The sequence below is a fragment of the Podarcis tiliguerta genome, assembly GCF_965153285.1.
Source record: "Podarcis tiliguerta genome assembly, chromosome: Z".
Classification (NCBI taxonomy): domain Eukaryota; kingdom Metazoa; phylum Chordata; class Lepidosauria; order Squamata; family Lacertidae; genus Podarcis; species Podarcis tiliguerta.
Window position 1 is genome coordinate 703,115 of NC_139553.1, and position 26,471 is coordinate 729,585.

Sequence of the window (26,471 nt, forward strand, 5' to 3'; positions counted from 1 at the left end):
CAACTTAAAAACAAGATTAAAATACAACATTAAAACATCAAAACATTCAAATACGGCCTCGTTTCAATGGAAACTCAAATCAAAAACAAGTACTGTAGAAATTCTTTTTTTAAAAAAATCATTTTTGTTCAGTTTTTCATTTTCACAATCCAATCCAATCGCATTAAGTATTCCAAGTTATACATGAAATTATTCTATCCCTTTGCAAATCGGCGTTTGCAGACCCCCACCGCAACTCCCGAGTAGGACCGGGGAAGGCCTGGCGGCTTGCGTTTCCGGCTGAATTTCACCCAATTTGTGTGTGTGTGGGGGGGGGGGATTTCCGTTGCAGCTTGACTGTCTCCACTCACTCGAACCCGGGACCCTGTGGTCATCTGGGGTCTCTCCTTTGGTCTCCTCCGCTAGAGGTCCAGACCGGTGGCGGGGGGAGACAGGAGAATGAAGCTGTTGTTGCGGCAACAGGAGAACAAGACTTTTTTTATTGTTGTGGCAATACTGAGCCTTTTCTTTTTCCTCCTCTTCTTCTTCCCCTTCCTCTTCTTCTTCCTCCTCCTCCTCTTCCTCCTCTTCATCTTTTTCTTCTTCGTCTTGCAGCAACATGAGAACAAATCTTTTCTTTTTCTGTTGTTGTAGCAACACTGAGCCTTTTCTCTTCTTCTTCTTCCTCCTCCTCCTCCTCCTTTTTCCCTTTTCTTCTTCCTCTTTCTCTGCTTCTTCCTCCTCCTCCTCCTCCTCTTCTTCTTGCAGCAACACAAGAACAAACCTTTAACTGTTGTTGTGGCAACACGAGATGACTTTTCTGTAGTTGTGGCAACACCGAGCCTTTTCTCTTCTTCTTCCTCTTCCTCCTTCTCCTTCTTCCCCTTCTTCTTCCTCCTCGTCCTCCTCTTCTTCTTCTTCCCCTTCTTCTTCCTCTTCCTCCTCCTCCTCCTCCTCCTCTTCTTCTTCTTCTTGCAGCAACACGAGAACAAACCTTTTTTCTTGTTGTTGTGTCAACACCGAGCCTTTTCTCCTCCTCCTCCTCTTCTTCCTCCTCTTCTTCCTCTTCCTCCTCCTCCTCTTCTTCCTCCTCCTCTTCTTCCTCTTCTTCTTCCTCTTCCTCCTCCTCCTCTTCTTCTTCTTCTTGCAGCAACACGAGAACAAACCTTTTTTCTTAGTGTTGTTGTTGTGTCAACACCGAGCCTTTTCTACTCCTCCTCCTCCTCCTCCTCTTCTTCTTCCTCCTCTTCTTCCTCTTCCTCCTCCTCCTCTTCTTCTTCTTCTTCTTCTTCCTCCTCTTCCTTCTCCTCCTCCTCCTCCTCTTCTTCTTCTTCTTGCAGCAACACGAGAACAAACCTTTTTTCTTAGTGCTGTTGTTGTGTCAACACCGAGCCTTTTCTCCTCCTCTTCCTCCTCCTCCTCTTCTTCTTCCTTTTCCTCTTCCTCCTCCTATTCTTCTTCCTCCTCCTCCTCTTCTTCTTCTTCTTCCTCCTCTTCCTCTTCCTCCTCCTCCTTTTCTTCTTCCTCCTCTTCCTCTTCCTCCTCCTCCTTTTCTTCTTCCTCCTCTTCCTCCTCCTCCTCTTCTTCTTCTTCCTCCTCCTCCTCCTCCTCTTCTTCTTCCTTTCCTCCTCCTCCACCTCTTCTTCCTTTTCTTCTTGCAGCAACGTGAGAACAAATCTTTTCTTTTATTGTTGTTGTGGAAACACCAAGCCTTTTCTCGTCCTCCTCTTCTTCTTTTTCTTCCTCCTTCTTCTCTTACTCTTCCTCTAACACAAGAAGAAGCCTTTTCTTTTACTGTGGTTGTTTTGCTGTTGTTATTTTACTTTCATTGCTTAAATTATTATTCCTGTTCTTGAATTTAAATACAGTGGTACCTCGGGTCACATACACTTCAGGTTACAGCCTCCGCTAACCCAGAAATAGGATGCATCAGGATGAGAACAGAAATCGTGCTCCGGAGGCGCGGCAGCAGCGGGAGGCCCCATTAGCTAAAGTGGTGCTTCAAGTTAAGAACAGTTTCAGGTTAAGAACGGACCTCTGGAACAAATTAAGTACTTAACCCAAGGTACCACTGTACTGCCATATAGCAGGAGTTCTCAGGGCGCTTCACAGAACAAAACAAAAAAATTAAAATAAAACCACAAAATACACAAAATATAAACAGCAACCCCCCCCCCCCCAAAAAAAACCCTCACATTTTAAAAGGGCATGGGATGTGGGATGTTTTATATTGTCAACCCGCCTGTGATTTTCGGTAAGGGCGGTAAGGAATTTTAATTAATCGTCATCTTGGGGCTTTTACCCCCCCGTAGAAAAAGAGGTGAGGGTTTTTTTTACGGGAAGTCAGCAAATGTCGGAAGCGGGCAATAATAATTCGGGATGCCACTTGGACAACGGGGGGGAGGAGATAATAATAATAATAATAAGAAGAAGTTTAAGCAGCGGTCTTCTCAGTAGGGCCTTCTCGGTGGTTGCTCCCGCCCTGCGGAACTCCCTCCCACCAGATGTCCAAGAGAAAAACAACTACCAGACTTTTAGAAGACATTTGAAGCCAGCCCGGTTTAGGGAAGCTTTGAATGTCTGACGGACTATTGTATTTTAATCTTTTGTTGGAAGCCGCCCAGATGGACAGAGTATAAATTATGATTATTATTATCCTTGCTTATAGCACCAACCCATGACACATCTCTTTCCTGCCCCCCAGGTTTCTACCGGGAGCCACCTACTGAACACGACCCGCCTCCCAGTAAGTACGGACACGTCTTATTTTAGGGGAAATGTTTAGGTAAGCTTTTAAGGTTTGATGCATTACTGCGTTTTAACATTGTGTATAAATATATTGTTGTTATTATTACTATTATTGGAACAGCATTTCAAACCCTGCCTTTCTCTCCCTAGCCACGGATGTTGAACCGATGAACTCTCCTTCCTCTGTGCTTCCCTTGAACGCCAGCAGTGAGTATATTCCTTTTTCTCTCTTGCCCAGGAGAACCAGGGATTTCCACACACAAACATACATATACACGTGTGTGTGTGTATATACAGTGGTACCTTGGGTTACATACGCTTCAGGTTACAGACGCTTCAGGTTACAGACTCCGCTAACCCAGCAATATTACCTCGGGTTAAGAACTTTGCTTCAGGATGAGAACAGAAATCGTGCTCTGGCGGTGCGGCAGCAGCAGGAGGCCCCATTAGCTAAAGTGGTGCTTCAGGTTAAGAACAGTTTCAGGTTAAGTACGGACCTCTGGAACAAATTAAGTACTTAACCTGAGGTACCACTGCATATGTGTGTGTGTGTGTGTGTGTGTGTGTGTATCTATATCTGTGTTTGTGTGTGTATGTATCTATATCTGTGTTTGTGTGTGTGTGTGTGTGTGTGTGTGTGTGTGTATGTGTATATATATGTGTGTGTGTATAAAGGTAAAGGTAAAGGTACCCCTGCCCGTACAGGCCAGTCTTGCCAGACTCTAGGGTTGTGCGCTCATCTCACTCTATAGGCCGGGAGCCAGCGCTGTCTGCAGACACTTCCGGGTCACGTGGCCAGCGTGACGAAGCTGCATCTGGCGAGCCAGCGCAGCACACGGAAACGCCGTTTACCTTCCCGCTGGTAAGCGGTCCCTATTTATCTACTTGCACCTGGGAGTGCTTTCGAACTGCTAGGTTGGCAGGCGCTGGGACCGAACGACGGGAGCGAACCCCGCCGCGGGGATTCGAACCGCTGACCATGCGATCGGCAAGTCCTAGGCGCTGAGGTTTTACCCACAGCGCCACCCTCGTCCCGTGTGTGTGTGTGTGTATATATATATATATATGTGTGTGTGTGTGTGTGTAGTGTGTATATATGTGTGTGTGTGTGTGTGGTTGTTTATGTGTGTGTGTGTGTGTGTGTGTATATATACACACACATACATATATATGTACATGTGTATGTAGTGTGTTTATATGTGTGTGTGTGTGTATATACACACACACATACACACACCCCGTATTTTTCGCTCTATAGGATGCACCGGACCACAAGACGCACCTAGTTTTTAGAGGGGGTAATCAAGCTTCTCTCAGAGCTTCTGAGGCTGCTGGGGGAAGCCCGGGTTCAACCCCCCCCCCAGCCCCAAAGAGCAAAGAAGCCAAGACAGTGAGCAGGATCCATCCCACTGGCTGTCTTGGCATCTGCCATAGCTGTGCGCAGCCTGAGCTTGTCGAGCCTTTAGGGGGAAGCCCGGGGTATCCCCAGCCAGCCCCAAAGAGTGGCTCAGCGTACAGCGGGAAGGCTGTGCGCAACCTGTCCGCTGCTCCCTGAGCTTGTCCGGGCTGGCTGGGGAAGCCCCAGGACCACACATTCGCTCCGTAAGACGCACAGACATTTCCCCTTAGTTTTTAAGAGGAAAAAAGTTCGTCTTATGGAGCGAAAAATACGGTGTGTGTGTGTATATATATATATATATATATATATATATACATACATACACACACACATACTGTATATATGTATATATATGGGGTGGCGCCGGGGTTATTGGGTTTCCGCCGCCACAGTTTTTCGATTATGCGTTTTGCGGTTTCGTCTTTTGAGATTCTTATTCTGCGAACCACCCAGAGACCTGCAGGTTGAGGCCGGTATGCCAATTAAAATAATCTACACACACTGGGGGGTGGGGGCGGACCCTGCCATGAACAAACCATAAATTCGTTCGTTTTAACAAAAGGGGGAAAAGGCTATGTAAAATTGCACAGAAAAAATAAACCATTAATTTGTTTTAAGAAAAGAAAAGAAAACCCACCGCTATGTAAAATCGCATAGAAAAAACACCATTAAATTGTTTTAAGGAAAGAAACCACAGCAAAGTAAACTCACCTGGAAAAGTTTTGTGGTCTATGGCGCCATCTATTGTCACATGTTTATAATGCATTCAAAGGGTTGGTGGGGTTTTTTTGTACTAAGGTAGCAGAGTTCGGCTGTCCATTTAATGTTGACGATGGTGATGTCCTCGAATCCCTCCGACGTTTCTCCCATGGAAACAGAGGTGTCTTCCATGTGACATTTTAATGTATTTTTAATCTTTGTTGGAAGCTGCCCAGAGTGGCTGGGGAAACCCAGCCAGATGGGCGGGGTACAAAGAATAAATTATTATTATTATTATCATCATCATCATCATCATCATCATTATTATTATTCCCTCCGACATTTCTCTTCTAAAAACACAGGCCTTTTAGCATACACGTTGACATTTCTTCCGCAAAAACATGGAGATGAGTGGGGTATAAATAATAAATTACTATTATTATTATTATTATTATTCCGTATCATCCCATCCTGGCACTTGTTCCGTGAAAACATGGACACCCTATCACCTCTGATGTTTCTCCAACGAAAATATTGGTGTCTTTTCATTCTCCCCGAAATTTATTGCATGAATTTAGGGGGATGCTGCCGTCCTGTGCAACATTTTCCCCTTAAATATACAGTGGTATATATTCAGGTTACATATGCTTCAGACTCCGCTAACCCAGAAATAGTACCTCAGGTTAAGAACTTTGCTTCACGATGAGAACAGAAATCGGGCAGCGGCGGTGTGGCAGCGGCGGGAGGCCCCATTAACTAAAACGGTGCTTCAGGTTAAGATCAGACCTCCAGAACGAATTAAGTTCTTAACCTGAGGTACCACTGTATAAAAAATCCTCTGAGGACAGCTTTGCTGGCATCTCAAACGATCTTTAAGTCAGTCTCCTTATTTAAATTGAAATTGAAATTCCAGACGATGAAAAGCACCCCCTAAAACAGCTAATTTAACACGAATTTTACTGTCTAACTGGACCATTGGTCTTCATTTTATGGATCAGTGGTCCAGTTAGACAGTAAAACTCGTGTTAAATTAGCTGTTTTAGGGGGTGCTTTTCATCGTCTGGAATGGGTCAATCCACTTTGCATTACTTTCAATGGGAAAGTCCACTTCAGGTTAAGAATGCTTGAGGTTAAGAACGGACTTCCGGAACCAATTAAATACTTGACCTGAGGTACCACTGCAGGGATGTTTTCCCTTTTTTGTAAAAATAAATAAATTATTAACTGTTTTCACAGAACAAATCATTCCAACAATTGTATTTCCCCCTCCCATCTCCCCCACATATAACCCTATTACTCAGTTCCTCTTTCTGATTTATTAGCACACATTATTCTTTGCGTGTGATAAAAATGTAAAAATCTCCAAATTATCCGTCTGTTATATTAACAAATAAATTAGTGTCTCTTGATTCCAAACCTGCCAAGGAGTCCCAATTCATTTTGATGTTCTGCCATCCCCTCCGACGTTTCTCACGTGAAAATAGAGATACCATCCCTTCCAAAGTTTCTCCTGTGAAAATAGGGGCATCCTATGACTGTCCCCTCCATCATTTCTCCCATGAAAATAGGGATGTTCAGCCATCCCATCCGACGTTCCTCCCATGAAAATAGGGACAGTTTCCATCCCCTCCGACATTTCTCCCATTAAAATACAGATAACATTTCTTCCGACGTTTCTCCCATGAAAATAGATCCCAACCTACCCTCCAACGTTTTCCCCATCAAAATAGGGAACGGGCTCTATCCCTTCCGACATTTCTCCCATGAAAATAGGGGTGTCCTACATCTCTTGACATTTCTCCCATGGGAATATGGATGTTCAACTATGGGGTAAAATCCACAAGAAAAGGTCAACAACTTTGGGGTAAAATGGTAAAAAAAGTTCCACAACATCGATCCTAAAAAAAGGCCCTCACACACGTTCCCGTCATCAAATCTGGCCCTCTTGCAAAAAAGTTTGGGGACCCCTGTTCTGGGACATTTCTCCCCTAAAAAAATGCACATCATCCCCTCCGACGTTTCTCCCGTGAAAGTAGGGACGTTCTGCCATCCCCTCCGACGTTTCTCCCGTGAAAGTAGGGACGTTCTGCCATCCCCTCCGACGTTTCTCCCGTGAAACTAGGGACGTTCTGCCATCCCCTCCGACGTTTCTCCTGTGAAAATAGGGATGTTGCTTTCGAAGGCACTACTGGACCGTTTGCCTACCCCTGCCCTGAACCGAATCTCCCTGCCGCCCATTTCGAACCTGCGCCTGGGCCCCTTCCGCAGGCGGTGGCACCGAGGTCCCTGGACCGCCTCTCCTGGTCTGCCCCACAGAGGACCTTAAGGTCCATAAATAGCAACACCCTAGAGGTCCCAGGCCCTAAGGAAGTCTGATTAGCCTCTATTGCTGAAAGGTTCTTACAAGCAATTGTCCTCAAATATGATGCTTGACTGCCCCTCAGTGGCCAAATGTGGATTTGCAGCATGTCCTAATCCTGCTGTTTCTCCCTGAGCTGTTCACACTGTGCTGTGCTCCTGTGATGAGGCTGCATTTTAACGTTGTGTTTTAATCTTGTTTTCTAAGTTGCATTTCAATCAACTTGTTTTTTATTGGTTGTTAGCTGCCCTGAGCCCGGTCTTGGTTGGGGAGAGCCGGGTAGAAATAAATTTTATTATTATTATTATTATTAAAACTGCCCCATGTCCCCTTCGTTTCTCTGCGTCCTTGTCCCCGCCTCTCACCCGCTGCTGTTTCCTCTCCCTCCCCCCCCCTGCAGGCGACCGGGCAGAGCAGCGCACCTGCCTGATTTGCGGCGACCGCGCCACCGGCCTCCACTACGGCATCATCTCCTGCGAGGGCTGCAAGGGCTTCTTCAAGCGCAGCATCTGCAACAAGAGGGTCTACCGGTGCAGCCGCGACAAGAACTGCGTCATGTCCCGCAAGCAGCGCAACCGCTGCCAGTACTGCCGCCTGCTCAAGTGCCTGCAGATGGGCATGAATCGCAAAGGTACCTCGGGCGTTATTGCCGGGGGCTGGGCTGGGGCCGGAGGTGGTAATAATAATAATAAAATCTTATTTACGGTATTTTTCGCTAAAAAGTAAGGGGAAATGTCTGTGCGCCTTATGGTCGAATTGACCGGGGGGCGAAAAGCAGATCCTGCTTTCTTTCTTTCTTTTTTTTGAAAGAGGGAAGTGGGTGTTGAAACAAAGCCACCAATCGGAAGCGAGATAAGGGACGCTAGCAATAAAGGAGGCTGCCTGGGAAGGGGGGGGGGGAGGTAAAGACAGCAAGGAGAGGATACAGGAAGACTAAATCAATGAGGAAAGAAATTAGGCAAAAAGGAGGAGCAAAAAACTGCTCTAGCTAAGGAAAGGCACTAAGGCAAAGGATGGGAGAAGGGAGTGTTGAAAGGAAGCAGCTGATCGGTGGAATCAGGAGAGAGAGATAAGGGACTAGCGATAAAGGAGGCTGCCTGGGAGGGGGGGAGATGAAAGCCCATGGACCCTCAGGATTTTTACATTGGGTCACCCCAAATTTACCATCAGATCACATAGCGTGTCCATGGCTACAGCCTACACCCAAAATATCACACATCCACTGTTTCCTGGAGCTGCAATGGTGCAAAAATGTGGATCCATAAGCACGGATCCACATGGATCCTCAGGATTTTTGCATTGGGCTACCCCAAACTCACCGTCAAATCACATGTCTGTGGCCACAGCATGAACCACCAAAATCATACACCTGCTGTTTCATTCAGAAGATTCCCCCCCCCCTTGTTTTCCTCCTCTAAAAACTAGCTGCGTCTTATGGAGCGAAAAAACCGGTTTATCCTACCGTCCCCAGCCAAAGCCGGGCTCAGAGCGGCTAACAACAGTAAAGCCATACAGCATTCTAAAATCATTCTAAAATCAAATTAACAGCAACCATTGGGCTAGAGTTCTGTGAGGATTGCCAAAGGAGGGGGTCAGGCTGTGCCTCGGCCAAAGGCCTGGTGGAACAGCTCCGTCTTGCAGGCCCTGCGGAAAGATGTCAAGTCCCGCAGGGCCCTAGTCTCTTGTGACGGAGTGTTCCACCGGATCGGGGCCATGGCTCTGGTCGAGGCCAGCCTAGCCTTCCTGTGGCTCGGGACCTCCAAGATGTTTTTGTTTGAGGACCATGGGACATACCAGGAGAGGCGGCCCTAGGCCATATAGGGCTTTCAAGGGTTAAAACCAGCACCTTTAACCCGTTCCTGTCCTCCACCAGGAGCCAGTGCAGCCGGGTGAATGTGATCCCGCGGCGAGGAACCCGCTGGAGTTTCTCTGACAGTCTCAGGGGCAGCCCCACGTAGAGCGAGTTGCAATAATTCAGTCTGGAGGCGACCGTCGCGTGGAGGTAGCTCAGCGCACGTCCTCCGAGTTTCCTAATCTAGCCCTCTGTGGAGGACTCGCCCCAGGGCCTTTGGGGAGCCCCTTGCTCTTGTGCCCGATAATATATGATAATAATAATTTATTACAGATACCCCGCCCATCTGGCTGGGCTTTCCCAGCCACTCTGTGCGGCTTCCAACAAAAGATTAAAATACCGTAACCCATCAAACGTTCAAAGCTTCCCTAAGCAGGGCTGCCTTCAGATGTCTCACAAAGTCTGGTAGTTGTTGTTCTCTTGGACATCCGGCGGGAGGGCGTTCCACAGGGCGGGCACCACCACCGAGAAGGCCCTCTGCCTGGTTCCCTGTAACTTGGCTTCTCACAGCGAGGGAGCAGCCAGAAGGCCCTCTGCGCTGGACGTCCAGGCAGAATGATGGGGGTGGAGACGCTCCTTCCGATATACTTGACCAAGGCCCCAAATTAAGAAATGTGTATTTTTCAGGTCACCAGAGTTGCCAAGTTCTTCCTTGGGGCGATTTCAAAGTTGTTGAGGCTTCTTTTGGTGGGGCAGTGGCCCTCAAAAGTTGCCGACAGAAACTGCATAGGAGACTAACCCCCCCTTTTTTTTGCTCAAAAAATTCAGGAGAGAACATCATGCTTAACGGGATTGCCCCTCCTGGTATGTCTATGAATAAGAATAGCTTAAAGGTCGCAGGCCCTAAGGAAGCCAGATTATCCTCCACCAGGGCCAGGGCCTCTTTAGTGGTGGCTCTGACCTGGTGGAACGCTCTGTCCCACGAGACTAGGGCCTGTAGGACAGAGCTATTACACCTGGCCTTCAGTTTGAATTAGCCTGATCCTTCTATGAAGAAACCCTTTCTGAGACCCCACATTTAAATTCTTCCCTGGTCTCCTCGCTGGCCCTAGTAGGACCAACTTGGCCGGTTAGCCCTGGCGATCATTTGATGTCTATGGACTGAGATTCCCCCCCCCCCAAAAAAAAGACCCCTGAATTTTTGAATTTTCTTGATATTGATGCTGCATTTATGTTGTACAGTGGTGCCTCGCAAGACGAAAAGAATCTGTTCCGCGAGTCTTTTCATCTTGTGGTTTTTTCGTCTTGCGAAGCAAACCCATTGACGGATTAGCGCTATTAGCGCTATTGGCACTTTAAGGGCTAAAAACGGCTTTTTAAGCCTTGGGGGATTAGCGGTTTTGCTGCTAAAATGCTTTTAGCAGCTTAGCGATTCAGAAAAAGGGGTTTTGGAGCAAAAAAAAAAACCTCAAAAATTTTCGTCAATTTTCGTCTTGCGAAGCAAGCCCATAGGGAAATTCGTCTTGCGAAGCGCCTCTGCAGACGGAAAACCCTTTCGTCTTGCGGGTTTTCCGTCTTGTGAGGCATTCGTCTTGCGGGGCACCACTGTATTATATGCTTTTTTAAAGTTACATTTTAAGTCACAGTGTTTTGTATTTATTGTTAGCCGCCCTGAGCCTGGTTTTTAAACCGGGAAGAGTGGGGTATATATTTATTATTATTATTATTATTGATTATGCACGGGAAAACACGGTATATATTTGCTGTGTTTGACGTTGTCATGTTGCTTCCTTTTTTCCTTCTCCCCCCTTTCCCAACCTTATTTCCTGACACTGATCCTTTGGTTTTATCTGGCCGGGCTGGAGTGTGAAGTGGATTTTTAACGTCTGCCGAGGGGGTTCTGTTGTTGAGAATTTAGAGGAAGGAAGGAAGGAAGATTCCCCAGAAACTCCTTTAGCAGGGGTCTTCCTAGGTCCTAAGAAAAAAAAAAGATTCCCCCAGACCCTTTTAGCAGGTTTTTCCAGGTCCAAAGAAATAAAGATAGTGGCATCTACGCACAATTTTCTTTTAAAACTCTGAAACGTTTTGAAAAAGAAGTTGAGTTTTGTATAGCTCCCTGTCTAGCTCTAGCGATTAAAACATTAATGTGTTAACATTGCATTTCAATCTTGTTTTTTCAGTTGCATTTCAATCCACTTGCTTTGATTATTGGTTGTTAGCTGTCCAGAGCCCGGCCTTGGCTGGGGAGGGCGGGGTATAAATAAAATGTTTTATTATCATTATTAGTGCCCCCTTTGTATATTGTGCTTTAAAACCCTTGCCTTGCAGCCGAGTCCTGGATGTGAACCCAGAGGCCCTTGCTCGTTTCGCAGGGAGTGGCGTGGAAGCGAAACCCACGCGTTGTTTTGTCGCCGCGGTTCCCCCCCCTTCCCGCAAAAAAGGGGCAGGGGATCGGGAGCCGCGTGCGAAAGGCTGCGAAGTGAATTGTCTCCCCTCCCGGGGCGCCGGGCTTTTTTGGGCGGGGTCATTTGCCGCTGCGGCTGAGACCGAAGGGCTGTGCTGGCCACGACCGAAGGGCGAGGGGCGCAGGATTGGGGGGCAGCAGCGGCTGGGGAGAGAGCAGCCGCAGTCCTAGAGCGCAACCACTAGGGGGAGCCTGCTTGGATCACTGGCCCACAGGCAGAGGCCAAACCGCCCCCACTTTCTCTCCTGAGGATCCGTTGGCCGGATCACCCAAAATCTGAGAGTTATGGGCACCATTCTTTTGCTCCAATTCTCTCCCGAGGATCCGTTGGCCGGATCCCCAGAATCCAAGAGTTACGGGCATCATTCTTCCGTTCTGCTTTCTCTCCCGAGGATCCGTTGGCCGGATCCCCCGGAATCTGAGCGTTATGGGCATCATTCTTTCGCTCCAATTTCTCTCGAATTTCAGGTGATCCGGCCAACAGATCCTCGGGAGAGAAACCGGCGTGAAAGAATGGTGCCCATAACTCTCGGATTTCGGAAATCTGAAATTTACAGGCACCATTCTTTTCCTCCGCTTTCTCTTCCAAGGATCCGTTGGCCGGATCAACTGGAATCTGGGAATTATGGGCCCTGTGCCACGGAAACGATCCTTGCCTGCCGGCCCGTCTTTCCTCTCCTGCTTCAGCCCAGCTTGTTGGCCTTTCCCTTTGGCGCCTCTGAGCGCCATTTCAACTTCTTCACAATTAAAAATATATATAAGTTTATTTTCCGTTTTTGTCGCGGTCACGGACTTCCAATGCTAATGCGTATTAGGCTTCCCTCCCCCCCCCCTTGTGGTTTTTTATCCATTTAAATCAGGCACCCCCGACCTTCAGTTTCCGGGTGGCCCACCCCGCCCGCCCCTCCCGTGGCAACGGGCGGGGGGAGGCCGGGGTGCCCGTGGGCCTGTCCCTAACCATCTGCTCTCGCTGCCTTCTTGTTTTTCAAGCAATTCGCGAAGATGGCATGCCCGGAGGCAGGAACAAGAGCATCGGACCTGTCCAGGTGAGCGGCCGTTGGGTTTCTCTCAAGTAGGCACCCCCCAAAACCTTCGGCCCTCCCGATGTTCGCGTGCTGCCAAATAGAGCAGCTTTTTCCAAGGATTATTGGGACAAAAGGAAACGAGGAGGCGGAAGGGGAAGCGAAGCAGTTTTATTAACAAAACCTACCCGACAGGGACTACCCAATCTCCCCTTCAGCTGCCCAGAGCCCCCCAGGTAGAGCAGCAGGAGAAAGACCCCAGCCGTCGGGTCTCCCACCATCGGGTCCTTTGATTTGGGTAGAAGCCCCTCCCACCTTACGGCTTTTATAGCCTGCCTTGATGTCATCCAGGGCATCCGGCGTCACTCATGGTCAGCCCCGGACCCCAAGACGGAATTAACGACGAACGACCGATCTTTTCCCAAAGTCGACTGTTCCCGGGCACCCAGTACGGGCGCGTGAACGGAACCGGGCATAGGATAAAAATGTCCAGAAGAGGTGGAAGACCCTCACCCGAAGGATTGGGCTCTCCTGTGTCGCAAGTGCCGGCTGCAGGGAGACTCTCAGCCGCTCTGTATTAATTCCATCTCAGGGTCCTGGGCTAACCACGAGTCACACCCGGTGTCCTTGATGATGTCCAAGAAAAAAAGCAAATCAGTAGTCGATAGGAACAAAAACTAATCCATTCAAAAGTACGCATTCTGACAAGGATTGCAAACTCCAATAGAGATTGCAAACTCGAACTCATGAAGTCGTGGATGTCTTCATTTCATTCATTGAGCAGAAGTCGGAAGTCAATTACAGATTAGAAACCAGGACAACGTTCTTATCCCTTGCCCGGTTCCATTCATGTGCCTGTCCTGGGTGCCCGGGAGCCATCGTCTTTGGGAGAAGATCGGTTGTTCATCCTTAATTCCATCTTCCATTTATTTGTTAATAAAACTGTTTTGGTTCCTCTTCCACCTCCTCATCCCTTTTGTCCTGATCTCCTTGGAAAAAACTGCTGTATTTGGCAGCACAGTTTGGGACTACAATTCCCATCCTCCCTTGCTGCTGCTCCCGTAAGCTAGGGATTCTGGGAGTTGTAGGCCCCAACATCGGGAGGGCCACAGGAGAGCACCAAGCCTTCCCCGGTTGGCACATTTTCTCGCCGCCTCCCCCCGTTTTTGTGTGCGCTTGGGTCGGGGAGGGCGCCCTTTTCCAGAACGCTGCTGGCGGCCAGACTTTGGGCCGCGTCGGCGCTCCTGCCTCCCAGTCCTGCCGCCCTTGCCCGCCCCAGCCAGCCCCCCGGGAGCTGCTCCTCCCAAAGCCAGCACCAGCCCTTTGGTCCGTGCCGAGCCCTCCGGAAAGCTGGCTGTGCCGCAGTTTCCGAAGCCGCCCGGGGAACGTCCGCTTGGCGGGTGGGGTGACTTGCCCGGAGAGGTCTTGCGAAACGCCGGGCAGTTTAGGTCCTGGCCAAGAGAAGGCGCCCAAAGGCTCATGCCAGGCTGCGGTCTTTTTCCGGGGATGGGGGCCGTGGCGGCAATGTGCAACGGCACCTTTGGGGAGTCTCTGGCCGCGGATTCTCCCCACAAGGCATGGCTGGAGAATCCAGGTAACGGGGGTCCCCAGAGAGGTGGTCCGGCTGCCCCCTTTTTCCTGGGAAACGTCTGAGCTGATGGGGGCCTGCAATTTTTGGAGCGATCAGGGGAGAGAATTCATTTCCATGAAAGGGATTCGAATTTCTGTTCTGTGTTTTTAGCCGCACGCTAGCAGAAAAGCATCGTTTAAAAATCTGTAAGAAATGTTATTTGTAGATAAGCGGCCCCCAAAACAGCCAGTTCCCGGCAGAAAAAACTATATAGTGGACGCTCGGGTTGTGAATGTGATCCGTTCGCAAGCTGCAGCGTCTGCGCGGGTTGCGATTCGGCACTTCTGTGCATGCGCAAAGTGTGATTTAGCACTTCCGCACCTGCGCGAGTGCCGAAACCCGGAAGTAACTCGTTCCAGTACTTCCGGCTTCCGGTGGTCTGCAACCCGAAAAAACGCAACCTGAAGTGGCTGTAACAGTATGGCTGTATATTTGTAGATAAGCAGCCCCCCAAAAAGCCAGTTCCTGGCAGAAAATAATCATGCGATTACCCTTGGGACATTGTAAGGTTGTTGCAGCAAAACTCTCTCTCTCTCTATATATATACACACCCCATATTTTTTGCTCTATAAGACTCACTTTTTCCCTCCTAAAAAGTAAGGGGAAATGTGTGAGCATCGTATGGAGCGAATGCAGGCTGAGCAGCTATCCCAGAAGCCAGAACAGCAAGAGGGGTCGCTGCTTTCACTGCGCAGCTTCTGGCTTCTGAGATTCAGAGTATTTTTTTCCTTGTTTTCCTCCTCCAAAAACCAGGTGCTATATATATATATATGTAGTTTTGCTGCAAGAGCCTCACAGTGCCCGAAGTACGTTGCTAAGGCCCTTGCAAGGCCGTTGCTAGATTAAAATCCCGCTTGAGGCGACAGGTGCAAGAACAGGAGGAGCTTTCTGGAACAGGATGTCCTCGGGCGTTGCTAAGGCCCTTTCAAGGCTGTTGCTGGAATAAAAACCCACTTGAGCTGACTGGTGGAAGAGGAGGAGGAGGAGCCTTCTGGCAGAGGGTGTTCTCGGCTGAGCGCTGAGCGCACCTCACTCCGCCACCAGCAAAGGGGACGGCAGGGTAGCAGCTCAGAGGCTGGCAGGGAGCTGCGTGGCGCAGTAGCGGGTGCCGCCCTGAGAACCCCTTCTTCCCTTCGGCTCGCTGGCCGCGGAGAGGGCTGCTTGAGCCTGGGAGGGGTCCCTTCTCCTTCTCTGCTTCTCCCCACTCTGCGCAGATCTCTGAGGAGGAGATCGAGAGGATCATGTCCGGGCAGGAATTCGAAGGCGAGGCCAACATCTCGTGGAGCAACAACGGAGACAGCGACAACAGCTCCCCTGGAAATGGGGTCTCCGAGAGCAACCAGCCCTCGCCCGTCTCAACGCCGTCGTCAAGGTGGGACGCTGGGGGCGCGGGGAAAGGGTCTGGGGCCGGACGAGAGGGGGAGCCGGGGGAGGCAGTTCTCGCACTCAGGACCGGCAGCCTACCAGGGTGCAATCGGCACGTTGATTATTACCATAATTTATTAAACTTATGTACCCGGGGGTCTCGATTACCGTCCTCAAGGTGGGGGGCTGGGGGAAGATGCTCCAGTGGGTTTCGGGAGGGCTATCGGGTCGTTTTTATTTTGATTAGGTATTTTGTGGTTTTATATAGATTATTGTTAATAATAATTAATAAAGTGGGGGTTTGGGGGGTTTTCCTGTTGATTAGGCTGCGATGAGGCTACATTTTAATATTTTAATGTTCCATTATTTTAATGTTGTATTTTACTTTTGTTTTTAAGTTGTAATCATTCATCTTGTTTTTATTATTGCTTGCAAGCCGCTCTGAGCCCGGCCGTGGCTGGGGAGGGCGGGGTATAAAGAAATTTTTATTATTATTATTAATATATGTTTTTATGCTGATTACATGGGGCTGCCCATAGGGGCCGGGGAAATAACAAATTACGGCGCTAACGTTTTGGGTTTATAATATATAAACCCACTAGTAAATATAATAATAATTCTATAATAATAAATATTAAATTTTTATTTATGCCCCAGCCAAGACGGGGTTCAGGGCGGCTAACACTGAATATAAATGCAGTTTTATATTTTGATTTTGCTTCGTGAACCGTATATGGCACTGCGGGCCAGATGCCCTCCAGCTGTTGTCTGGACTACAACGCCCATCATCCCTAGCTCCCAGGAGCAGTGGTCAGGGATGATGGGAATTGTAGTCCCCAAACCGAGACCGGGTTCAGGGCGGCTAACACTGAATATAAATGCAGATGCCCTCCAGCTGTTGTCTGGACTACAACTCCCATCATACCTCTCTTACAGGACCAGTGGGTCAGGGATGGTGGGAATTGTAGTCCCCAAACAGCTATAGGGCCACGTTTGACTCCCATCATCCCTAGCTCATAGGACCAGTGGTCAGGGATGATGGGTAATGTAGTCCCCAAACAGCTAGAGGGCCACGTTTGACTCCCATCATCGCTAGCTCCCAGGAACAGTGGTCAGGGATGATGGGAATTGTAGTCCCCAAACAGCTAGAGGGCCACGTTTGACTCCCATCATCGCTAGCTCCCAGGAGCTGTGGCCGTCCAGCTCTTTTCTGGACTACAACTCCCATCATCCCTAACTCCCAGGATGATGGGAAATGTAGTCCCCAAACAGAGACCGGGTTCAGGGCGGTTAACACTGAATATAAATGCAGTTTTATGTTTTGCTTTTGCTTCATGAGCCGTGTATGGCACTGTGGGCCAGATGCCCTCCAGCTGCTGTCTGGACTACAACGCCCATCATCCCTCGCTCGCAGGACCAGTGGGTCAGGGATGATGGGAGCTGTAGTCCCCAAACAGCTAGAGGGCCACGTTTGACTCCCATCATCGCTAGCTCCCAGGAGCTGTGGTCAGGGATGATGGGAATTGTAGTCCCCAAACAGCTAGAGGGCCACGTTTGACTCCCATCATCCCTAGCTCCCAGGGACAGTGGTCAGGGATGATGGGAATTGTAGTCCCCAAACAGCTAGAGGGCCACGTTTGAGTCCCATCATCCCTAGCTCCCAGGAACAGTGGTCAGGGATGATGGGAATTGTAGTCCCCAAACAGCTAGAGGGCCATGTTTGACTCCCATCATCGCTAGCTCCCAGGAACAGTGGTCAGGGATGATGGGAATTGTAGTCCCCAAACAGCTAGAGGGCCATGTTTGACTCCCATCATCGTTAGCTCCCAGGAACAGTGGTCAGGGATGATGGGAAATGTAGTCCCCAAACAGAGACCGGGTTCAGGGCGGCTAACACTGAATATAAATGCAGTTTTATATTTTGCTTTTGCTTCGTGAGCCGTGTATGGCACTGTGGGCCAGATGCCCTCCAGCTGTTGTCTGGACTACAACGCCCATCATCCCTTGCTCTTTGGACCAGTGGGTCAGGGATGGTGGGAACTGTAGTCCCCAAACAGCTAGAGGGCCACGTTTGACTCCCATCATCGCTAGCTCCCAGGAGCTGTGGTCAGGGATGATGGGAATTGTAGTCCCCAAACAGCTAGAGGGCCATGTTTGACTCCCATCATCCCTAGCTCCCAGGAGCTGTGGTCAGGGATGATGGGAATTGTAGTCCCCAAACAGCTAGAAGGCCACGTTTGACTCCCATCATCCCTAGCTCGTAGGACCAGTGGTCAGGGATGATGGGAAATGTAGTCCCCAGACAGCTAGAGGGCCATGTTTGACTCCCATCATCGTTAGCTCCCAGGAACAGTGGTCAGGGATGATGGGAATTGTAGTCCCCAAACAGCTAGAGGGCCACGTTTGACTCCCATCATCCCTAGCTCCCAGGAACAGTGGTCAGGGATGATGGGAATTGTAGTCCCCAAACAGCTAGAGGGCCACGTTTGACTCCCATCATCGCTAGCTCCCAGGAGCTGTGGTCAGGGATGATGGGAATTGTAGTCCCCAAACAGCTAGAGGGCCATGTTTGACTCCCATCATCCCTAGCTCCCAGGAACAGTGGTCAGGGATGATGGGAAATGTAGTCCCCAAATAGCTAGAGTGCCACGTTTGACTCCCATCATCCCTAGCTCCCAGGAGCTGTGGTCGGGGATGAAGGGAATTGTAGTCCCCAAACAGCTAGAGGGCCATGTTTGACTCCCATCATCGTTAGCTCCCAGGAACAGTGGTCAGGGATGATGGGAATTGTAGTCCCCAAATAGCTAGAGTGCCACGTTTGACTCCCATCATCCCTAGCTCCCAGGAGCTGTGGTCAGGGATGATGGGAATTGTAGTCCCCAAACAGCTAGAGGGCCACGTTTGACTCCCATCATCGCTAGCTCCCAGGAGCTGTGGTCAGGGATGATGGGAATTGTAGTCCCCAAACAGCTAGAGGGCCATGTTTGACTCCCATCATCCCTAGCTCCCAGGAACAGTGGTCAGGGATGATGGGAAATGTAGTCCCCAAATAGCTAGAGGGCCACGTTTGACTCCCATCATCCCTAGCTCCCAGGAGCTGTGGTCGGGGATGATGGGAATTGTAGTCCCCAAACAGCTAGAGGGCCACTTTTGACTCCCATCATCGCTAGCTCCCAGGAACAGTGGTCAGGGATGATGGGAAATGTAGTCCCCAAACAGAGACCGGGTTCAGGGCGGTTAACACTGAATATAAATATTTTTATATTTTGATTTTGCTTTATGAGCCGTATATGGCACTGTGGGCCAGATGCCCTCCAGCTGTTGTCTGGACTACAACGCCCATCATCCTTCGCTCTTAGGACCAGTGGGTCAGGGATGGTGGGAACTGTAGTCCCCAAACAGCTAGAGGGCCACGTTTGACTCCCATCATCGCTAGCTCCCAGGAGCTGTGGTCAGGGATGATGGGAATTGTAGTCCCCAAACAGCTAGAGGGCCACGTTTGACTCCCATCATCGTTAGCTCCCAGGAACAGTGGTCAGGAATGATGGGAATTGTAGTCCCCAAACAGCTAGAGGGCCATGTTTGACTCCCATCATCCCTAGCTCCCAGGAACAGTGGTCAGGGATGATGGGAATTGTAGTCCCCAAACAGCTAGAGGGCCATGTTTGACTCCCATCATCCCTAGCTCCCAGGAACAGTGGTCAGGGATGATGGGAAATGTAGTCCCCAAACAGCTAGGGGGCCACGTTTGACTCCCATCATCCCTCGCTCTTTGGACCAGTGGGTCAGGGATGATGGGAATTGTAGTCCCCAAACAGCTAGAGGGCCATGTTTGACTCCCATCATCCCTAGCTCCCAGGAACAGTGGTCAGGGATGATGGGAAATGTAGTCCCCAAACAGCTAGAGGGCCACGTTTGACTCCCATCATCGCTAGCTCCCAGGAACAGTGGTCAGGGATGATGGGAAATGTAGTCCCCAAACAGCTAGAGGGCCACATTTGACTCCCATCATCGCTAGCTCCCAGGAACAGTGGTCAGGGATGATGGGAAATGTAGTCCCCAAACAGAGACCGGGTTCAGGGCGGTTAACACTGAATATAAATGCAGTTTTATATTTTGCTTTTGCTTCGTGAGCCGTGTATGGCACTGTGGGCCAGATGCCCTCCAGCTGTTGTCTGGACTACAACGCCCATCATCCCTCGCTCTTTGGACCAGTGGGTCAGGGATGGTGGGAACTGTAGTCCCCAAACAGCTAGAGGGCCACGTTTGACTCCCATCATCGCTAGCTCCCAGGAGCTGTGGTCAGGGATGATGGGAATTGTAGTCCCCAAACAGCTAGAGGGCCACGTTTGACTCCCATCATCCCTAGCTCCCAGGAACAGTGGTCAGGGATGATGGGAGTTGTAGTCCCCAAACAGCTAGAGGGCCATGTTTGACTCCCATCATCGCTAGCTCCCAGGAGCTGTGGTCAGGGATGATGGGAATTGTAGTCCCCAAACAGCTAGAGGGCCACGTTTGACTCCCATCATCCCTAGCTCCCAGGAACTGTGGTCAGGGATGATGGGAATTGTAGTCCCCAAACAGCTAGAGGGCCATGTTTGACTCCCATCATCCCTAGCTCCCAGGAACAGTGGTCAGGGATGATGGGAAATGTAGTCCCCAAACAGCTAGAGGGCCACGTTTGACTCCTATCATCCCTAGCTCCCAGGATGATGGGAAATGTAGTCCCCAAACAGCTAGAGGGTCCCGTTTGACTCCCATCATCGCTAGCTCCCAGGAGCTGTGGTCAGGGATGATGGGAATTGTAGTCCCCAAACAGCTAGAGGGCCACGTTTGACTCCCATCATCGCTAGCTCCCAGGAGCTGTGGTCAGGGATGATGGGTAATGTAGTCCCCAAACAGCTAGAGGGCCATGTTTGACTCCCATCATCCCTAGCTCCCAGGAACAGTGGTCAGGGATGATGGGAAATGTAGTCCCCAAACAGCTAGAGGGTCCCGTTTGACTCCCATCATCGCTAGCTCCCAGGAACAGTGGTCAGGGATGATGGGAAATGTAGTCCCCAAACAGAGACCGGGTTCAGGGCTGTTAACACTGAGTATAAATGTAGTTTTATATTATTTTTTTTTGCTTCGTGAACCGTATATGGCACTGCGGGCCAGATGCCCTCCAGATGTTGTCTGGACTACGACTCCCATCATCCCTCGCTCTTAGGACCAGTGGTCAGGGATGATGGGAATTGTAGTCCCCAAACAGCTAGAGGGCCACGTTTGACTCCCATCATCGCTAGCTCTCAGGAACAGTGGTCAGGGATGATGGGAAATGTAGTCCCCAAACAGCTAGAGGGCCACGTTTGACTCCCATTATCGCTAGCTCCCAGGAACAGTGGTCAGGGATGATGGGAAATGTAGTCCCCAAACAGCTAGAGGGCCACCTTTGTCTCCCATCATCGCTAGCTCCCAGGAACAGTGGTCAGGGATGATGGGAATTGTAGTCCCCAAACAGCTAGAGGGCCACGTTTGACTCCCATCATCCCTAGCTCCCAGGAACAGTGGTCAGGGATGATGGGAAATGTAGTCCCCAAACAGCTAGAGGGTCCCGTTTGACTCCCATCATCCCTAGCTCCCAGGAACAGTGGTCAGGGATGATGGGAATTGTAGTCCCCAAACAGCTAGAGGGCCATGTTTGACTCCCATCATCCCTAGCTCCCAGGAACAGTGGTCAGGGATGATGGGAAATGTAGTCCCCAAACAGCTAGAGGGTCCCGTTTGACTCCCATCATCCCTAGCTCCCAGGAACAGTGGTCAGGGATGATGGGAATTGTAGTCCCCAAACAGCTAGAGGGCCACGTTTGACTCCCATCATCCCTAGCTCCCAGGAACAGTGGTCAGGGATGATGGGAATTGTAGTCCCCAAACAGCTAGAGGGCCACGTTTGACTCCCATCATCCCTAGCTCCCAGGAACAGTGGTCAGGGATGATGGGAATTGTAGTCCCCAAACAGAGACCGGGTTCAGGGCGGCTAACACTGAATATAAATGCAGTTTTATATTTTGATTTTGCTTCGTGAGCCGTGTATGGCACTGTGGGCCAGATGCCCTCCAGCTGTTGTCTGGACTACAACGCCCATCATCCCTCGCTCGCAGGACCAGTGGGTCAGGGATGATGGGAATTGTAGTCCCCAAACAGCTGGAGGGCCACGTTTGACTCCTATCATCCCTAGCTCCCAGGAGCAGTGGTCAGGGATGATGGGAATTGTAGTCCCCAAACAGCCGGAAGGCCATATTTGACTCTCATCATCGCTAGCTCCCAGGACAGGGATGATGGGAATTGTAGTCCCCAAACATCGCCAAGTCTGGCCATCGTTGGCATAGGGTGATATGTTGATTCAATCAAACAATCAATCATGGCATGGAATGGTGGAAGCTCTGGACCCGCCCCCCTTCCATTTCCTGCGCCCCCCTTCCCCTGCCTCTTAACCCTCGCCTTGCCTCTTCCAGCAGATCTGTTGAGCTGAACGGATTTGCTGCACTCAGGGATCCATACCTGGGGGCCTCGGGGCCTGCCCCCTACCAATACCTCCCGCACCTTCAGAGCTGCCCAGCGCACTCGACCCTGCTGCCCCCGCCCCCCCGGAGCCTCGACCCCCAGGGCCCCGCTCTCCTCATCAGCCAGCTGGTCTCGGCCGAGGACCTGGACCCCCTCAGCACCCCCATGCTCATTGAAGACGGGTGAGTGGCGCACCCCCTTTCTGCCCGCTGGTGGCCCCTCAGAGCAGCACAGTGGGGAGCCTTGTCACACGGGGGGTGGTGTGGGGATGGACAAAGCCGCTTCTGGCAAACTGGAGCAGCGCACGGCGATGCTGTTTACCTTCCCTCCGGAGCGGGACCTATTGATCCACTTGCACTTTTGATGTGCTTTCAATCTACTAGGTTGGCGGGAGCAGGGACTGAGCGACAGTCGCTTGCCCCGTGACGGGGATTCGAACCGACCGCCCTAGGCTCAGTGATTTAACCCACAGCACCACCTGTGTCCTTTAAAAAAGGCAAAGCAGACCCGTGAAAAAGAAACCCACGGAGGGGTGGTATTAAATGGTGCGAACGCAACGTCGGCAGGCGGGCCCATAACCGGCACTCGCTTTGGTCCCCTTACCGCTCTCCCTCCCGCAGGTACAAGGTGACCCAGTCGGAGCTCTTTGCGCTGCTGTGCCGCCTGGCCGATGAGCTCCTTTTCCGCCAGATCGCCTGGGTCAAGAAGTTGCCCTTCTTTGGCGAGCTGTCCATCAAGGACTACACCTGTCTCCTGGGCTCCACCTGGCAGGAGCTGGTCCTCCTCTCCTCGCTGACCGTCTATGGCCAGCAGATTTTCGGAGACCTGGCTGATGTCACCGCCAAGTACTCCCCGTCCGACGAGGAGCTCCACAGGTGAGGCTGATGGGCGGGGGGGGGGGAGACAGTCGCGGAACTGAGAAATGGCACAGAAACATTACCTTTACAGAACGTTACGTTACGGAAGCACCTCTTACATCTCACTTCTTAGAAGCTAAACGTAAGGCAATGGATTTCAGATGGTTGATCATTTATAAACCTCAAACTCCTGAGATAAATGCAGATATTTTGAGAAAGAAATTGCTACGGAAAGGAACGTATTGGATTTTTAGATTTGGTTCCTTAATTCCGTCAGGTCTCAATTCTTATATCGACTTTCGTTCCTTCTTGTAATAATTTCTTACAACTCTATTTAATATTATTCTGGTTATTCTTTACAAATCTTAGCAATCCCACCCTTTGTTTGAACTAGATGGTCTGTCCCTTTAAAAATTATTTTGCCTTACAGTATAAAAACCTGTGATTGGAAACTCCCTGTACCAGTCTTTAACATCAGCAGCTTTTCAGGAGCTTTTCAGCCCTGTTTTTGAGTTTCTTTGAAACTTAAACAGCTTATCTTGTATTCCTTTGTAAGTTTTTCCTAAAACCTTTTTATAAAGGCTATACTAGAATTTTTATAGCTGACTCCTCAATTTCTTATTACTACTGCTTGGCTCTCTTAAATAGGGCTACCGTATTTTTCACTCTATAAGACGCTCCGAAGGCTTTGGGTTCCTTTTGCTGAAGCCAGGAGAGCAAGACTCTCCTTGGCTTGAGCAAAAGCAACTCCAGCTGCGCTCCGAAGGCTTCAGGGATAGCTGCCCAAAATTCTGAAGTATTATAATCTTGGCTCGACCCCCCCAGGTAAAGCAAAACACAGTAATAAAGGATTGAGGACTCAAAAAATGCAGTTTCCGATACTGAATTTACAAAAAAGCTAAATGGCATTTTTTAAACAAAGCCCAGCTTGAAGAAAGCAAAGTACAGTAATAAAGGTTAATTCTAGTGCTGCTTTTAAAAAACGGGTTTAAAAACCGAAATGGCACAAATTCAAAGAAAGGAATACAAGATAAAGCCGTTTTAGATTTTAAACAGACTCAAGAACGGGGCTGAAATGCTCCCATGGTCTAGATGTTACTGCTGATGTTAAAGACTAATACTGGGTGTTTCCAATCACAGGTTTATATAATAGAGGGTGAAATTTTATTTTTAAAGAGACATGCCATCTTGTTCAAACAATGGGTGGGATTGGTAAAAGTTTAGGGGGGGGAATAAAAATGATATTGAACGGAGTTGTAGAAAATTATAGGTTCAAAAATACAAGAATAGTTTTGACTCGGTGCTGGCATTCGAGTGATAAAGGAACTAAAGGTGGACAACAATTAAGGATTTATTATGTTTTCAGAACGGGTTGGAAAATTGATATAGAAAGGTTTATTGTTTGGTGTACATACGGTTGTGAGATTAAATATATGCAAAGGGACTTGATGGGAAGTCAAAGTTGAAGAAAGGGTTTTGTAAGATAAAAGGGGGGGGATATTTCCTTTCATTATTATCATTTTGTGTGTGTGTGTGTGTACATATGTGTGTTTTCGTATGGAAGGTTTGGGAGGAAATAAGATGGTAGATAACAAGTAACCAGCTCAATATTGATGTACGTCATGTTTTTTTCTTAAATTATATTTAGTGGTGGTATGGTTGTCTTGTTTTTGGTAACAGAAAACCATTCATTAGAAATTATTATTTTTAAAAAGAAAAAAATTATAGAAACAAACTAAAGTCAATCTAAGCATTGAGACCTGCCCCGTCTCGTTTCGGGTCCGGCGTTGCATCAGGACGCCGCTCGGGAAAGTCTCGCCAGTAATCCATAAACAGCCCTGTGTTGCAATATGGACGAGCCGAACAAAATAATGCAACGTGATGGCCAATAACAATGGCGCTAAACACTATTTATAGGCAGAAATTGCAAATGGCAAAGTCTTTAAATCTTCTTCACCAATGTAAGAATCTTTGGTGATCGGCCTTCTTTATGGTCCAGCTCTCACTTCCATTCATCACTACTGGGAAAACTATAGCTTGAACTATACGGACCTTTGTCGGCAAAGTGACGTCTCTGCTTTTTAAGATGCTGTCTAGGTTTGCCATCGCCTTTCTCCCAAGAAGCAGGCTTCTTTTAATTTCATGACTGCTGTCATCATCTGCAGTGATCGTGGAATCCAAGAAAGTAAAATTTCTCACTGCCTCCATTTCTTCCTCTTCTAATTGCCAGGAGGTGATGGGACCAGCGGCCATGATCTTCGGTTTTTTGATGTTGAGCTTCAAACCATATTTTGCACTTCCTCTTTCACCCTCATTAAAGGGTCCTTTAATCCCTCCTCGCTTTCTGCCATCAAAGTTGTGTCATCTGCATATCTGAGGTTGTTGATATTTCTTCCGGCTTGGGCTTCATCCAGTCCAGCCTTTGCGTGATGAATTCTGTATATAATTTAAATAAGCAGGTAGACAAATGTACAGCTTGGTTCTACTCCTTTTCCAATTTTTTCATTTTTTTAAAATCATTTTTATTAAGTTTCCCATTTTAACCATCCAAGCAAATCACATTGTTGTTGTTGTTGTTGAGTCGTGTCCGACTCTTTGTGACCCCCTGGACCAGAGCACGCCAGGCCCTCCTGTCTTCCACTGCCTCCCACAGTTTGGTCAAACTCATACTGGTAGCTTCGAGAACACTGTCCAACCATCTCGTCCTCTGTCGTCCCCTTCTCCATGTGCCCTCCATCTTTGCCAACATCAAGGTCTTCTCTTTCCTCTCATGAGGTGGCCAAAGTCTTGGAGCCTCAGCTTCAGGATCTGTCCTTCCAGGGGCTTCCGGGTTGGCGCGCCTGAGCAATGGCGGATTTCCTCCGTCTCGGAGGAGACCGCTCTCTGGAAAGAAGGGTCTGACCGCCACGGCGAGGCGGAGACCCGCAAAAAACCACGGTTGGAGGAAGACCGTGGGCTTGGGATTCGGCACGTGCCTCCAGCGCCTCCCCTACTCGCGGGGAGACCCGGTTTCGGGGCTCCGGAGTGACGTGGGGTGAGTGGCGCGGCACATCGAATCAATCGCTGTTTTCGGGGAGTGAAGCCACACAGCTGTTGCCAGAAAGCGCCAGCCTTTCCTGTGGACATTCAGACTTAATTAAATTTCGTAAGTAACGGAATTGGATTATAAATTTATTGGAATTCGGCACTTGAACGGAAGGTTTAAACAGGAAGGCCACCTTCCGCTTTGTAGAAAGATCAAAGCAAAATCGATATAAGCTGGAGCCTTTGAAAAGCGCTTTGTAAAGTAAAAATCTTCATCATCTAAGTTTTTTGAAATCCCCCTCGGAAGCAGGGGAAGAGGGGGAGATTTCTTGATGGACTATTGACCTGCAGGACAGTAAAAATCGACCTAATTTACTACCGTCTCGAGCCCGGGACCGGGCTGTCAAAAGGAAAAAAAAGCTTTATAATTAAAAAAATAATAACAACGGAGGAATGGACTATATCTTTTTGGAAGAAGGATCAGAGAGTGGAACTGTAACTGTAACTGAAATCTGAATGGAAAATAACAAAAGGAAACTATGGCAGAGTGTTGCAGAAAGGTGTTTGTGACTGTTACATTTTTGGAC

General features: G+C 49.2%; 1 protein-coding gene across 1 annotated transcript in view; it reads left to right on the forward strand.

The window, feature by feature from the left end:
- Nucleotides 1–26,471, forward strand: part of NR6A1 (nuclear receptor subfamily 6 group A member 1) — a 46,386-nt gene that overhangs the window by 6,036 nt on the left and 13,879 nt on the right. Inside the window, 7 exon segments of the mRNA XM_083423087.1 lie at nucleotides 2,684–2,725; nucleotides 2,878–2,934; nucleotides 7,585–7,815; nucleotides 12,431–12,486; nucleotides 15,307–15,464; nucleotides 21,955–22,185; nucleotides 22,624–22,878. Of these exon segments, the coding sequence (XP_083279213.1) occupies nucleotides 2,684–2,725; nucleotides 2,878–2,934; nucleotides 7,585–7,815; nucleotides 12,431–12,486; nucleotides 15,307–15,464; nucleotides 21,955–22,185; nucleotides 22,624–22,878 (1,030 nt within the window).